Source organism: Vanellus vanellus (assembly GCF_965231255.1).
Source record: "Vanellus vanellus genome assembly, chromosome: 4".
Classification (NCBI taxonomy): Eukaryota; Metazoa; Chordata; class Aves; order Charadriiformes; family Charadriidae; genus Vanellus; species Vanellus vanellus.
This window is the reverse complement of record NC_138909.1, coordinates 15,934,831-15,948,284: the sequence shown is the minus strand read 5'-3', so window position 1 is coordinate 15,948,284 and position 13,454 is coordinate 15,934,831. Positions and strand designations below refer to the sequence as shown.

The window sequence follows — 13,454 nt, the reverse complement described above, 5'->3', positions numbered from 1 at the left end:
TTAAAATCTCTGTTTAACAAAAAGATCTCAGCAAGGTGTGATAGGGCTACTTCTGGTTTGTGCATAGACACCCAATTTCAAAGTTGTTCTCCATTGCAAAGGACAATGAAAATAAAATATTTTGAAATTTTCAGATCAAACAAAATTAAAGTAGTCCATTTTCAGTAATTTATATTCTGTGACAAAAACATTAAAACATTATGAAACAAGTACTGCAACATAGCATGACTTTTAATTTGTTTTCTGCTTATTTTTCATGAAATTTTACTGTCTTCAATTTGGTAATTTGGCATTGAAAAGATGTTCTGTTGGATAATTGCCCATAAGATGCATTCTTAGCCCTGCTTCAGATCTTCAGTTAAGTCCAAAACTGTGAACTCTCAGGCCTCACCATCTGCTCCATGTTGGATAGATGTTCATCTTTACAGTGCTCTTACAATACTGGGACTTAAATGTTCTGGAAGACCTGAATTTAGCTTCTAATGTTTTATGAAATTAATGTAATTTTTTAAAGATTAATGGGATCAGCCTTTGAACCTTTATCTGTGTCGTTTCTTAATTGTTTCTTATTTGAAAAACAGGAATTTGTCTTGCAGGAACTGTTTAACAATTGGTTGTGTGATTCCAACTTCTTTGTCTTTATTCAGTATCGCATTCCAGTGTCAGTGCCATCATTCCCTCTCTGATAAGTGATGCACATTATTATTTTCTTTGTATCAACAGATACAGAAAGTTGACTTGTTGTCCCAGTTTGAGGTAAAACAGACCCCTTTTTTTTTTTTCTTCTTCTTCAATAATTTTACTTTTTAGCTAAGCCTCTTCGAAGTAACTGAACTCTGAAATTAACAGCGTATTTCTCAGACAGCGTCTGCTTCTAGCAGAGATGAGGCCTGATGTTTATGATTAATACCAAGGAATGGTATGCAGAAAGGCTCTTGCTCAAGGTCAGTTAACTTTATTTGCCTTGTTGGAGGATCAAAAGAAGAAAAGTGTAGAAGGGTTGCACCTGTGGGGAGGAGCAGTCAGGACAGATCACCCAAAGCTGACCAACGGGGTGTTCCATCCCATCTGCCTCATGCTCAGTATAAAAGCTGAGGGATCAAAGGGGTCAGCGTATGAGGAGGACTCTGTTCATCTGCCTTTGATCTTGATCTATGTGTTCCTGAGTTCAACTCTCATCCACCGCTGAGACCAGTCTGGGATTTTCCCAGAGCCTGCTGGTGATGTGATCATCATCCTGGGAGCTCGATACAGTTTTTTATATCTTGTATATATCTTATTATTTTCTTATTAGTATTATTATCTCTTATTATTATTTTATTATTAATATTTAATTAAAGTAGTTCAGTTTCTTTTCAACTCATAAATCTTTCGCTCTTCCCCTTCTCTCCTTGAAGGGAGAGGCTGGTGAGAGCATCTGTAGTTCATTGTAGTGGCCAGCTCAGCCCAAACCACAGTACTTGTCTAAATGTACTCCATCAGTTGTAGAGAACTTACTATACAAAATCAGAGAGGTCAAAGCTTTAACTGAACTACATATGGGAGATTTTACAGAAGAAAGTATTTACCTATTCTAATATTTTTCTTCTCCTAGGGAGGTAGAAGTTCACTTTTACTAAGTCTGACATGCTAACTTTACCACTGTCAGAATAATGTCAAGTAATTTCTTGATTTGTAAATCACACTTTGAATCCAGAAGACAATACAGCTTTTAAAAGTCTATCTTTTGGGGTTTATTTTATGACCAGCATATCTGGTCAGCCACTGTCCAAGACAATTACAGAGAAATGGTTGTCTTTGTGCACTTCTCATTGTTATTCACCAGCAGGATAGTCATCAGAGGGTCACATTAAAGTTCATTCAATCAAAGCTGTGGCAGTAGCAATAGTCCGCCTCAGGTCAGTTCCATCTCTTGAGATTTGTAGGGCACTACCTGAAGTTATTTGCGTAATTTTATGTAGCGTTAGTGCCTTGATACTTTGTAGCAAAGACTTCAAAGGCAGCAAATCTGTATCTAGTGTTCTACCCCAATGACAGTCCAATTACCTTTCCCTTTACTGTGGTATTGTAACCATTTGTATGTATCCTCTGGTATCTTCTAAAATCTTTTTCACTTAGCTGTAATCCGTATATAACGTGTATTGTTACCTTTATGTTAGTGGTTATAATTAGGTTTTGTATTTCTCCATTCATGTGGTTATTTGTTTATGTACTTGTAATCATCATGAGAACCTCTTTACTTTTGAGATAATCTTTAAAAGTGCTCCCTTGTGCCGCAATAGATGTTTAAGTTGCGATGAGATAAATCAGAGCCAAGAAGTATCTACTTTTCTTCATTGAGAGTAAAGGGACCTTAGATAACCCATATCTATATCTAAATTGGTCAGTCATGAATCCCAACTATGTCTTGACTTGTTTTATCTACACATAGTATATGTGTGCGCGCACACACAGACAGATAGATGTATATTAAGCTCAAACCACTTCTGTTACTTCCATTCCAATATCATTTGTAGAGAATTTTGAGGCTATTGTACTGAAATAGTCTTAATTTCTAATGTGTGTATAAGTTTTATATGATTTACACTCCTGGATGTTCTGAAGAAGAGGTACCCAAGAGTTGTGTTTTCTGGGGGAACAAAAGGCATGAAAACTCACAGCCATAAAGAATGTCCTGATAAGGAATACGTGAAGTCTATATAGAGATAATTCCTCTCAAAGCCAAATTTCTAAACTTAAGCTGATGCTTTGTCATGTTTCAGTGTCAAACTTTAGATAAAAATGATGAGATGATAATCTAGATGTAATTTCTGGGGTATTTCTATTTGATGATTCTAAAGAGATTGTGAAACTTTGTTATTTCTTGGAAGGGGTGTTACCTTATTTAAAATACTAGTAATGGAAGGGCATGTAGTGATAGGACAAGGGGGAATGGCTTTAAGCTGGAAGAGGGCAGGTTTAGATTAAACATTAGGAAGAAATTTTTCACTTTAAGGGTGGTAAGGCACTAGAACAGGTTGCCCAGATAAGTTGTTGAAACCCCATCCCTGGAGGTGTTCAAGGCCAGGCTGGACATGGCCTTGGGCAACCTGGTCTAGTGGGAGAGGGGTTGGAACTCGGTGATCTTTGAGGTCCCTTCCAACCTAAACCGTTCTATGTGACACAAACTGGTTCAGGAAATCATAGTTTTATATATGTCAATAGGAATTATTAAAAAGGTGGAAATATAAGGTACCACTTCATGGAGGAAAAACTCTGAGAAAAGAAATAGGAAAGCAAAATAAAAAATTAAAAAGCAAAAGCAACAAAAAAGTATTGTTGACCATTAAAGAAGAGGAATAAATTTGTAAATCAAAAGACAAAAGAAGATGGTGTTCAAGAATGGGGAAAAGACATTTCAGCTTGATTTCAGAAAATTTTAAGCAGGGAAAATTCAGCCAATATTCTCCAAAATGGCCAAGATAGATAAAAATGGAGGAGAAACAAATGCTAGATAAAACTTTTGAAGACTGCAGACATGATTAGGCGGTAACAAGATTCATTCAGGAAACAGAATAAAGTTCTTACTGTGTTGTACAACACACTGAAGAGCTTTATAAAGATATCTGGAAGTCAAAGAACTTATTCAAATCTCTCATTCTGTCTGTTGTCATGACTTACTTCCTATTAGACTTTATGTAATTTGTCATTTTTAATTTTGAGACAAAACATACTAGAGAAGAGGCTGAGGAAACACTCTTTTGTGTGGTTTAGTGATGCATTCGAAGTACTTTTTTGAGTAATTGCTCCTGTTCGTTCCAAACAATGCAAGTGGTTTACACAGATGATAGAATTTACAGTCAAGAAATTAGTCTTTTTTGAAAGTTTGATTTTCCCCAGTTCTTCGTGCAGATAACAAAAGAAGAAATTTTTAACTGCATCTTTTGATCAAAGTGTTTTGATATGGTATAGTGTTAAAACAAGAAAACATCTGGTCTTTGAGTGAGATCTTGCCTGTATTGAAATTGGCTTTTTTTTTCCTCAGTTCATTTCTGTGTGGTGCTCCATACCCAGGAGTAAGAGGGTTGGGGTTTTTTTTTTTCTTTCTTTTCCCCCTTTTCTCTCTTTGTTGAGCAAAGCTTACAAATTGCAGAACTGCCGAAAGCAAAGCAGTTCTGTTCACAGATCTAGCTTAACCAAACAGTCTCTTACCTGCTGCAAGATTTGTGGTTCTTAACTCCTTCTTTACCCAACTACATGAACTGGCTGTTAGGCTTACATTCATTTAACAGCTACACGCACAGTAAGTAGTGAACCAAAACTGCAATGGAATTTTAGCTAATTATTCCCATTCACATTTGACATGAGCAGAGTTTGAAAAGAAAACTCATTTAGTTTAGCCAGCAATAAATTTAGCTGCGAAATGTATAGGTTCATGATGTACTTTATTATCTCATAGATCCCTCAGCATTGTGTAGGGAATATATGTTTCAAAGCCCCTTAGGGAGAAGCAGTATGATAAGAGTTGTCAGGTAAGTTTTAGATCTTTACTCCAAATGAATATAGTTTTGGAAGAATCCAAAGAGAATTTTTTGTGGATTTTTAAATGTGCTTTTCTGAGAGAAATAACTCTGTAGAAGCTCTCATTCTGTAACTTTAAGTTGTTAATAATATGTTTGTTGATATTTTTTTTAATGCTACTTAGATTTGGAACTTGCAGGGTTTTTACAAATTTCAGGGATAGTGTGTGTTCATTTAGCTGTCTGAGATGATAAAGAGTGGGATCTACATGTGGGGTTTTTTTTCAGATCATAAAGGAGACCTGTGACTTTGAGTCTCTTCTGCTTTCCACGTTTGTTCTGAGAGCAATACTTTGGTGAACAGTCTCTTTTAGGGCAAGGGGGGAGATTTCAGTTTGTCCTTAATTTCTAAGAGTGATAAGGTAGTAAAAATGGGAACATACATGAAAACTCAAAGCCTTTCTTGGTTAGTCTTACTTTGAACAACTAAAATGGTATGAATTAATGGATTGTGTTTGCAGAGTGTTTTGTTGGTTCTTTATCTCCTTCACCGCAGTTGCTATTTTAGACCTGTTTTGAAAGTGTCTTTTCAGGTCTCAGTGGCTCAGACAAACGCTTCTCCAGCAGTGACTGTGCTTTTTTTTTTTTTTTTTTTTTTTTTTTCTCCTCAATCCAGCTTCTCTCTTTTGACTACCCAATGTCTTATCCAGGTTTTTGCATGGTTTATTGAACTGAATTTTGGTTTTGCATACAGAAATGAGAGTGATTTATTGTGGTTTTGCTAAAATAAGTTTTCGGTTCTGCCTAATTTGTAAGGTTACAATTTTCCCCTTATCGTATTTCTTTGAGTGGACACGTAGGAGAACTTGGTGGTACTTGAGTGGTGGAAATATAATGAAAATGAAGAGCTATTTATAAGGTTACTGCTGTATATGTAAGATATATGTATATTGACATACGTACATTGCTGTAGTATGTAAGGCTTCTGAAAGCTGATGATAATCTAACATTTTTATTGTAATTTTTGTTTTTACAGGGCACTATGAGGAAGTGTATGATAACCAACTTAACTTGGCCTACTGTTTCAGTGACCCTGAGGACAAATGGTTGAGTAATTACTTTTATGAGCAATGCTTTAACACTGCTCAACTAATAAAAATTGATGGTGGGAAAAGAGAGGCACAAGCACATGCAAATATGGGCCTCATCAATGAAGAACAAGGTAAGTCACTGAGATCATAAGGCTACATTGTATCAGCATTGAGACAGTCATATTTGGCAGTTTGTGTTTTATCACAAGGCACAGTATTTCAATTTAAAATTGATTTGCAACCACAATTTAAAAGAATCTTTAATTTTAATTTTTGGAGCAGCAAATAGAAAGACAAAGTAGTCTCTAATTATTCACAGACCTGTTCCCTCTGATATTCCATCTACAGTTGAAAGTACTCAGATGAAAAACAAAACACAAATTTAAAGGAAGCATTTGTTTAGTGCAAAGGTTTGTTGGGTTTGACCTTGTTTCCTTTTGCTTGTTTTTGACAAGAGAATAGTAATGCTGCCTCAGGCCGCAGGTGTTTGAGCAGGATGGCATCTGTAGTTACACAAACTGGGTAGATTTAAAAGAGGTATGAACACAATTCAGTTTAATCCTGCCTCCAATTTACAGTTGGATAAAACAGCCTATGTTTCTGTGTTCATTTTAAAAACTGCCTTCTGGTTCTCTTGACTGAAAATGACACCCTGTTTTTTTTACGCAACTGCCACGTTGTTTTCTTTCTTCAGATGTATACCTTACCACAAGCTCCATTTCTCCATTCCTATATCTGTATCTTCCAAGTGGGAGTCTCTGAAATTAGAAAAGATATTAATAGAAGTAACTAGAATTGTAGAACAGCCCAGGCTGGAAGGGACCATCTGGTCCAACCGTTCATGGGAAAGGGAGCCTAGATGAGATTATTTCAGCACCCTGTCCAATAGCATCTTGAAAGCCTCCAGCGATGGGGACTCTACCATATCTCTGGGGAGGCTGTTCCAGTGAACAATTGCTCTCACTGGAGAGAGAAAAAAAAAAAAAAAAAAAAAAAGACTTTCTTATATCAAGATGAACCTCATTTCTATATTTAAAAACATACATTACTTTTCATGGCAGAGGGGTTTGTGTGTGTATCGCACTCCGGGTATGGTATAAAAAAGGTGTTTTCCTATGTTTGTATAAAACCCTTTCATGTTGTGGGAACATAAGCAATGAGTGATCCTCAATTAACAACAAAACCTGTCTTCCAGTTCTAATTCCTAAGTGTACTGGATGCAGAACCATTGCTTCAAATATATATGATTTGTATAGTCATTACATTTTTATTTTTAAGTTTGACTTTGTGGGTTGAAACCATTCCAACTTTGAGCTCAGCTTGTGGCTGGTTTCTCAAATAGAATGCCTTTTCTCAGGAAAAAAAAAAAAAAAAAGAAGATTCAGAGAAATTGAAATATTTTATGGAAATAGTGTAATTCTGGTAAATGTATGACAGAATGGGTGTGTTTTGAAAGATGGCCTAATTTCCCAGCAGAAACCTGGACGTAAAACGTAAAACCTGAAGCCTTTTTTTTTTTTTTTTTTTTTTTAATTGAAAGGTTATTGTCCTGTGTTTTCCCCCATGTTCTCCTAAAGCTGAAACATCACACTCTTTTCAGTAGTTCCTCATATTTTCTAGACTGCTGGTCATTCACACTGTTTTCCTCTGAACTGTTTCCATATCTTGTCTGCAACACCCAGAGCTGGATTCAGTTTTAAAATTTAACTTCATACCAATGATCAATAGAATGGAAGGATTGCTTTTCTCACAAGTTGTATTTTGATTTGTGTTTTCAGGTATGCCATCTACAATCTTTGTTTCAGCATAAATTGCATACTCAAATTCAGTTCATGGTCCTCAGTAATCTCTAAATTCTTTTCTGAACTGTTAACTAGCTATTCTGTTCCCCATTCTGGGGTCACCAGTTCTGCCTAGTGCAATATGTTGCTTTCCTTTTGCACTGAGTAGCATCCTGTGTTTTGTTGGTGGTTACTAGAAATTGTCAAGACTGTTTTGAATTCTGAAGTTGTCCTTCAACATGCTTTCTTTTCTTCCTAGTTTGGTGTCATTTCAACATTTAAAAAGCATTTTCTATCCTGTAATTCAGAACTTTAATGAAAATACTAAGTAATAAACTGGACCTAGGGCAGGCACTTGTGGAACCTTTTTTCTATACTGACAGTAAACTACTGATAACTAATGCCTATATAGGACTTCATAACCAATTTGCACTTACCTAACAGGAGTTGCAGGTGAACTCTGCTTCCCTAATGCTTCACAAGAAAGTTATATGACAGTGAGAAAGAATTTACTAACTTAAATAGAAGATTGGTTGATCACATTCACTCTTGATGTATTGGCGTTGGCTATAATATTTTCATGTTTTCTCTAGATGCTTGGGAATAACCTGTTTGCCTATTTGTTTATTCCAGTATTGTTCCAGGAATTGAAGTTAAGCTAAATCCACTTTCCCAGTAAACAAGACAGCACTTGCTTAAAGCCCAGCCAGTCACAACCAAGTCACTTTCATATTGAGTGAAGAATGCTTAATTAGGTTATCTGTCTGATATTCAGTAGAATAAAATGATTGAAGTTGCTGGATATTTTGCAGCCTTTTCACTTGGTCCTTTAGTTACTGAAAAAAACAAAATTATAAGAAGGTGCCTAAAAGCAAACATCCCTATCTGTCTGTAGCTTCAAAGGCTTATACTGAGTGTGACTCTCTAGTGTTATTGAACCACTGCCTAAAAAAATTTTAACGTTTCCTACTTTTATGATGTGTTAAGCAAAAGTTGTTGAATACTTAAGTATCTTTAAGCCCATTACAAAAGCACATAAGTAAAGTTATGAAATACACTTTGAGATGCTCTGAGGAGGCGAAATTTCATTTTCCTGCAGCAAAATATTAGAAACTTCCAGAAGAGAGGCTTCTTATTAATATTGGTATGGAGATATAAAGCAAGGTGCGTTTTCACTGCCCAGGGTAAAGCTCCACTGAATCTGTGGGGTCTATCTTTTGCAAATATTTTATTTCCATAGAGAGAGGTGAAAAAATGAAGCAGCTGAGAGAGTAAGCGTAGGATTTGCTTTGAGGGACCTCTGAGAAAAAGACAGCAGATGTATTCCATGCACTTTTTATTTTCAGCAGGTGAAAAATTAAATCACAAGTTCTGATTGCAGAAAAAGTGTAAGAACAGATGTTCAGTTGGCATTGTATAAAATTGCATGAGTATTAATGATGTTATAAGTAAAATTCTAAACATGCTGATAGATATGGCTTATAAATTGGTCTTATAAAATGGTCTTTTTTTGTTGTTCAGTTATTTCTAATACTGTAATCTAATTTGCTTGTGAACTGAATGAGTCGGATGGCCACTTCCTATGGGGTTATATGCATATATACAGGAATAGATACACACATATGAACATGTATGTGTGCATTAATATATATGTATAGGAATATGTATGTGTACCTGTATAAATACAGGGATGTGGGTAGGTCATGTAAATGGTAGGTATCATTCACATATACTTTCATCTGATTTAAGTCATCATATCTATATTTATTGCATCGATAGTGCAGTCACGAAGACAGGACAACTTACAAGAATAAGAAGTTAGTCTTGCAGACATTCACGTGTGCATCCTTTTAGATGTAAATACCTTGTACCAGTTTTTTCCAGTTCTCTCGCCCAATAGTGTATTTTTGATTACTTGTGCATGGGAGCTGTCTACATGTGCTTAGGACTGATTGCTTGGGAGTATAAAGTTGAACATGTAAAGATTGTTGTTTGCCTTGGAAGCAAATCAATAAATTTGCTGGGTAATTTTTGTGTAATCAAATTTAAAGTTCTTTGACTTTCAGCCTGGTCCCTGTCCTAAAGGCTGGATATAACCTGATGTTCATTAATCTTCAAAGCTAAATATTTGAGGTGTCAGGAGTGTAGACTTCAGTCATGATATTTGGATGCAGGCAGTCAGTACATAGTGGCTGTCAGTACATAAGAGAAAGAAAACAATAACAATAGAGTAGCCTGCTATAGACACAAATGGAACATTCTACTTGGAGAAAACATGTTTTTAGTCACAGTTTTTCACAGAATGAGATTTTAACCTCCTCTTTAAAAAAAATCTGTTTGTAAAAATAAGGTCTCTGTTTACAAGTTACCTAAATGAGATGCTACTCCTTGATTACTGTAAGAGTGTTCAGGTTATGGTCCTGTTCAATTAGCTGTGCTCACCCCATAGTTTGTCTTTCCTCAGGGGGCTGCTAATAAGTTGTTTTATTAGTTTGGTTACTAGCCATTTTCTCATATAGCTATTAAATATTTCAATGTCACTTTATACACAGTGAAAAAGCAATGTCATATTTTAATTATTTTTTTCTCACATTAAATCCAGCATTACTTGTCATCCAAGTAAGCACAGGCTTTGTGGCAGTATCTCAGTTAAGAAAAATTAATTTAAAAAATATTTTTACTTCTAAATACACATTCAAAGCACAGGAATAATATCAGTCATAAATGTCTGCATTTTTCTGCATATCAGAGAATAAGAGTATCATAGTCTGTGATAGTTCCATTGTATTAGTGTAAATTCTTCCAAAGTTAATTGTGAACTTCAGATTTACTGTTGTATCTTGCAGAAGAAACACAGTCTGAGTGTATTGATAAACATAATGGCTAGTGCTAGTTTGTGTAGGTTCTTACACTGCTAGCGCTCATTGTTACAATATTTGAGTGCTTTCTGTTTTGTGTCACATGGTTAACATCTACATAATTTCATGCATGATAGACCTTAAGTATATACATCCCAAAGTTTCAGATCACTTGTATCAGTAGCAAAAACAGTCCAGGGGAAACAAGGAATTTGTACATGTAGGAGCTACTTGTTTCAAATAGGTTATAACAATATTAGATATAATATATTTCTATGTTATTCAAAAGCATAATAAAAAGCAGATATCTGAAAGTGTTCTAACAGCAGCCATTGCAAGTAATACAGGTGTTTGTATAAATATGTGTGTATATGTACACATCTGTATACAGACATATAGATGTACACACATATTCAAATATAGCCAGTGCTTTAAAGCCAATGCTTCAGATACCAGCATTTCAATCTTAATGTCAAGCAATTCTGCATTTGTGAGAAGCTCATTAACATATTTAATGGTGTTTTTCTAATACAGATGTGTGCCTGTTCTTTCCTTAAGGCACACTCTTACAAGAAGATAGGTTAGTGGTACGTTGTGTGCAGGACAGTGGAGCAGGAGGAGTGACACTGAGAACTCTGGAGGAAGCAACAAAAACGTCATCACAACAATCTTATTACAAATATCTATCCTCAGGATTTCAACGCTTACCTTTCAGATGTTAGCAGCAAAGGTAGACATTCACAGGCAATGATTACTTTCCTGCATGAGTAAATTGAGCAGTGTACAGGGATGTCTATGAGCATTGGAGCACAGGTTGGTGCTAAAACGGTGTTAATGGATCCGCACATTCTTTTAGCTTGTGCTAACTTGGACTTTCCTGCCCTGCAATTATTCATGGGCGCAGTTTGGTAATTAGGAGTGTTGCAGGGACTTTTCCTAACAGGCAGTAGGGGTAATGCTTTTTTCTGAAATGCTTATAGACTGGAAAGACTGAATGTAGGCAGAACTCGTAAGAGAAAGGGACAGCATGCAAAGCAAATAGCCAAGTTAGATATATTGGTGCTGATTTCTATAACATACAGCTAATCCGTAAACCAATTTTTTTCTGTTTTTGTGTGTTTTTTTAGATTGTAAATCTTAAAGAATTCTGATCAGGGTCTCCTTAGTCCTTTCTAAAATCAACTTAGACATTTCAAAATATCTGCTATATCCTGCAAATCAATGGAGGGTTTTTAAGTGTTCAGTCTTAATCCAGTTCTGCCTTGGTATAAGCAATTTTTGGCTCCTGTTGCCCTGACTGAAAAGCAATGTTATGCTGGAGTATATTCCTTCTGATCCATTCCCACCCACCCCAAAAATACTAATAAATTGAAGCTAATTTATGAGAAAGGCATAATTGTTCTACCTGTAATCATGGATAAGATACAGTCTCTTTCATATGTTAGAATTTAATATAGACTTTTCTGTTTGAAAGGCCTACTGAACGCAAGGGACTTGTAAATAAATTGAATTAATTTGTTGTGGAAAAAAAACCAAACCCACAGGGTTCTTGCAGCCTTTGATAATCTGGATTAAGACCAAGGAGTAGGATTATACCTATTGTTTTACCATACTGTTGAAATTAAAGTTTTTAATCAAAGCATAGAAATTGGTGGAAAGATCCCTATTGACTATGATGGGGATTTGATTCAAGCTTCTGAAGCTTAAGTATTAATTACTAGACCTATTTGGTAACAACAAAAGCAGTTCATAACATCGTCTCTTTTTTTTTTTTTTAATATAAAAAGTCTCCACTGATTATGTTCTTGTTCTTAGCAGGTCCTATTTAATCCCTTAATGCTAGGAAATCGGTGATTTTGTATTTTGAATTGTTTATGGCAAGTCTTTTTCAATTAAAAACTGTAATGTATAAATAATTGAGAGAAACTCAGCATACGTTCATGAGTATCTATGCAGAGGAAATATGCACGTTTAAGCAGAATTTCCCCAATTGGTTTGCCTTTAGGCAGAAATAATTTATATTCAGATAAAAAAGAGAATGTTAATATTGCAAAATGAAGTACTAAAAAGGTTTAAAAAGGCAAAACTTAAAATGGCTTAGGAAATTCCGTATGCTTTTGTGTGTGCGCGTTTTGCAACTTTGTTTTAATTACATAAATGTGTAGTGTCTTTTGCTAGGAGATTCTTAAGAATAGCCAGAATAACATTCAACTGTGGGATGGATGGCCCACGTGCCCCTTCTACATTAGAAGAACTTTACATTATCTGTGGTGCAAGTCTGCCAAGCCCACTTAAATAGGAAATCCTCATTGTGCCGTATAATGTAGAAATGAAAAGTGCTGCTTTACAATCTGATTGCAAAATTAGGAACCACTAGTAAATAAAACAAACCAGTGGGACATTTGTGAAGAGTGATAAATACCTTACTACCTGTGGAGTGGAGAACTGTTACTGATGACAGTATTGCTGCGTTTGAACTGTCCGATCTGTATATTTAATATTGTTGTGTTTCCACTGTAAGGTGTATAGCACCTAGAGGTATCCATATTGTTGTATTTACAGGAACAGGTCTGACACTGGAAGAAAGCAACCTAAAATGGATCCCATTTCTCTCTTCAGGAAAAAAAGCAACTCAAATTACCAGCTAATAGCTATCCAAGGCCTTTATGGTTTCATCTATCCTTGAGTCTGTGTTAAAGATTCCTTTTGTAAGCAACTTCTTTTGGTTTAAAATGATACCCAGATATGTTTGTGGGGTTTTTTTATGAAAGATTACCATCATAATTTCTTTTCTCTTTATTTTTATAATGGGATGTTTCAGATTGTGGACCAAAAAGAGAAAAGAAAATTAGAGAGATAAATGCTGATGTTTGTGGTTTTTTTTCATAGGAAGCCTGAGCGCTAGTCAAAATATCACAGTGATCTAAAGGAGATTCGCAGCTCTAGAGATTTAGAGGATATATATCCTTTGAGGCAGGAACCACTGTTTTGTTCTGTGTTTATACAATACCATTTCCTGTATGTGTCTATAAGACTTGTACTTGGTAAGGTTCAGTGTGGGCTGTGATAAATTGAAAGCTATACGTGAATATGCTGCTGACTGGCCAGTGCTGAGTTGCTGGCTGGCTGAGCAGCATGTTGCCCTCTAGAATACATACACCATTCTGCCTGTCTTTCTGTCTGTTTGGAAGTTGGATCGATGTCTCTCCTGAAGCTACTAATTTT

At 35.6% G+C, this 13,454-nt stretch overlaps 1 protein-coding gene across 1 annotated transcript in view; it reads left to right on the top strand.

Moving 5' to 3' along the window:
* Positions 1 to 13,454, top strand: part of TTC29 (tetratricopeptide repeat domain 29) — a gene marked incomplete at its 3' end in the record, with an annotated part of 307,765 nt that overhangs the window by 199,211 nt on the left and 95,100 nt on the right. Inside the window, 1 exon segment of the mRNA XM_082482455.1 lies at positions 5,536 to 5,721. Coding sequence (XP_082338581.1) covers positions 5,536 to 5,721 — 186 coding nt within the window.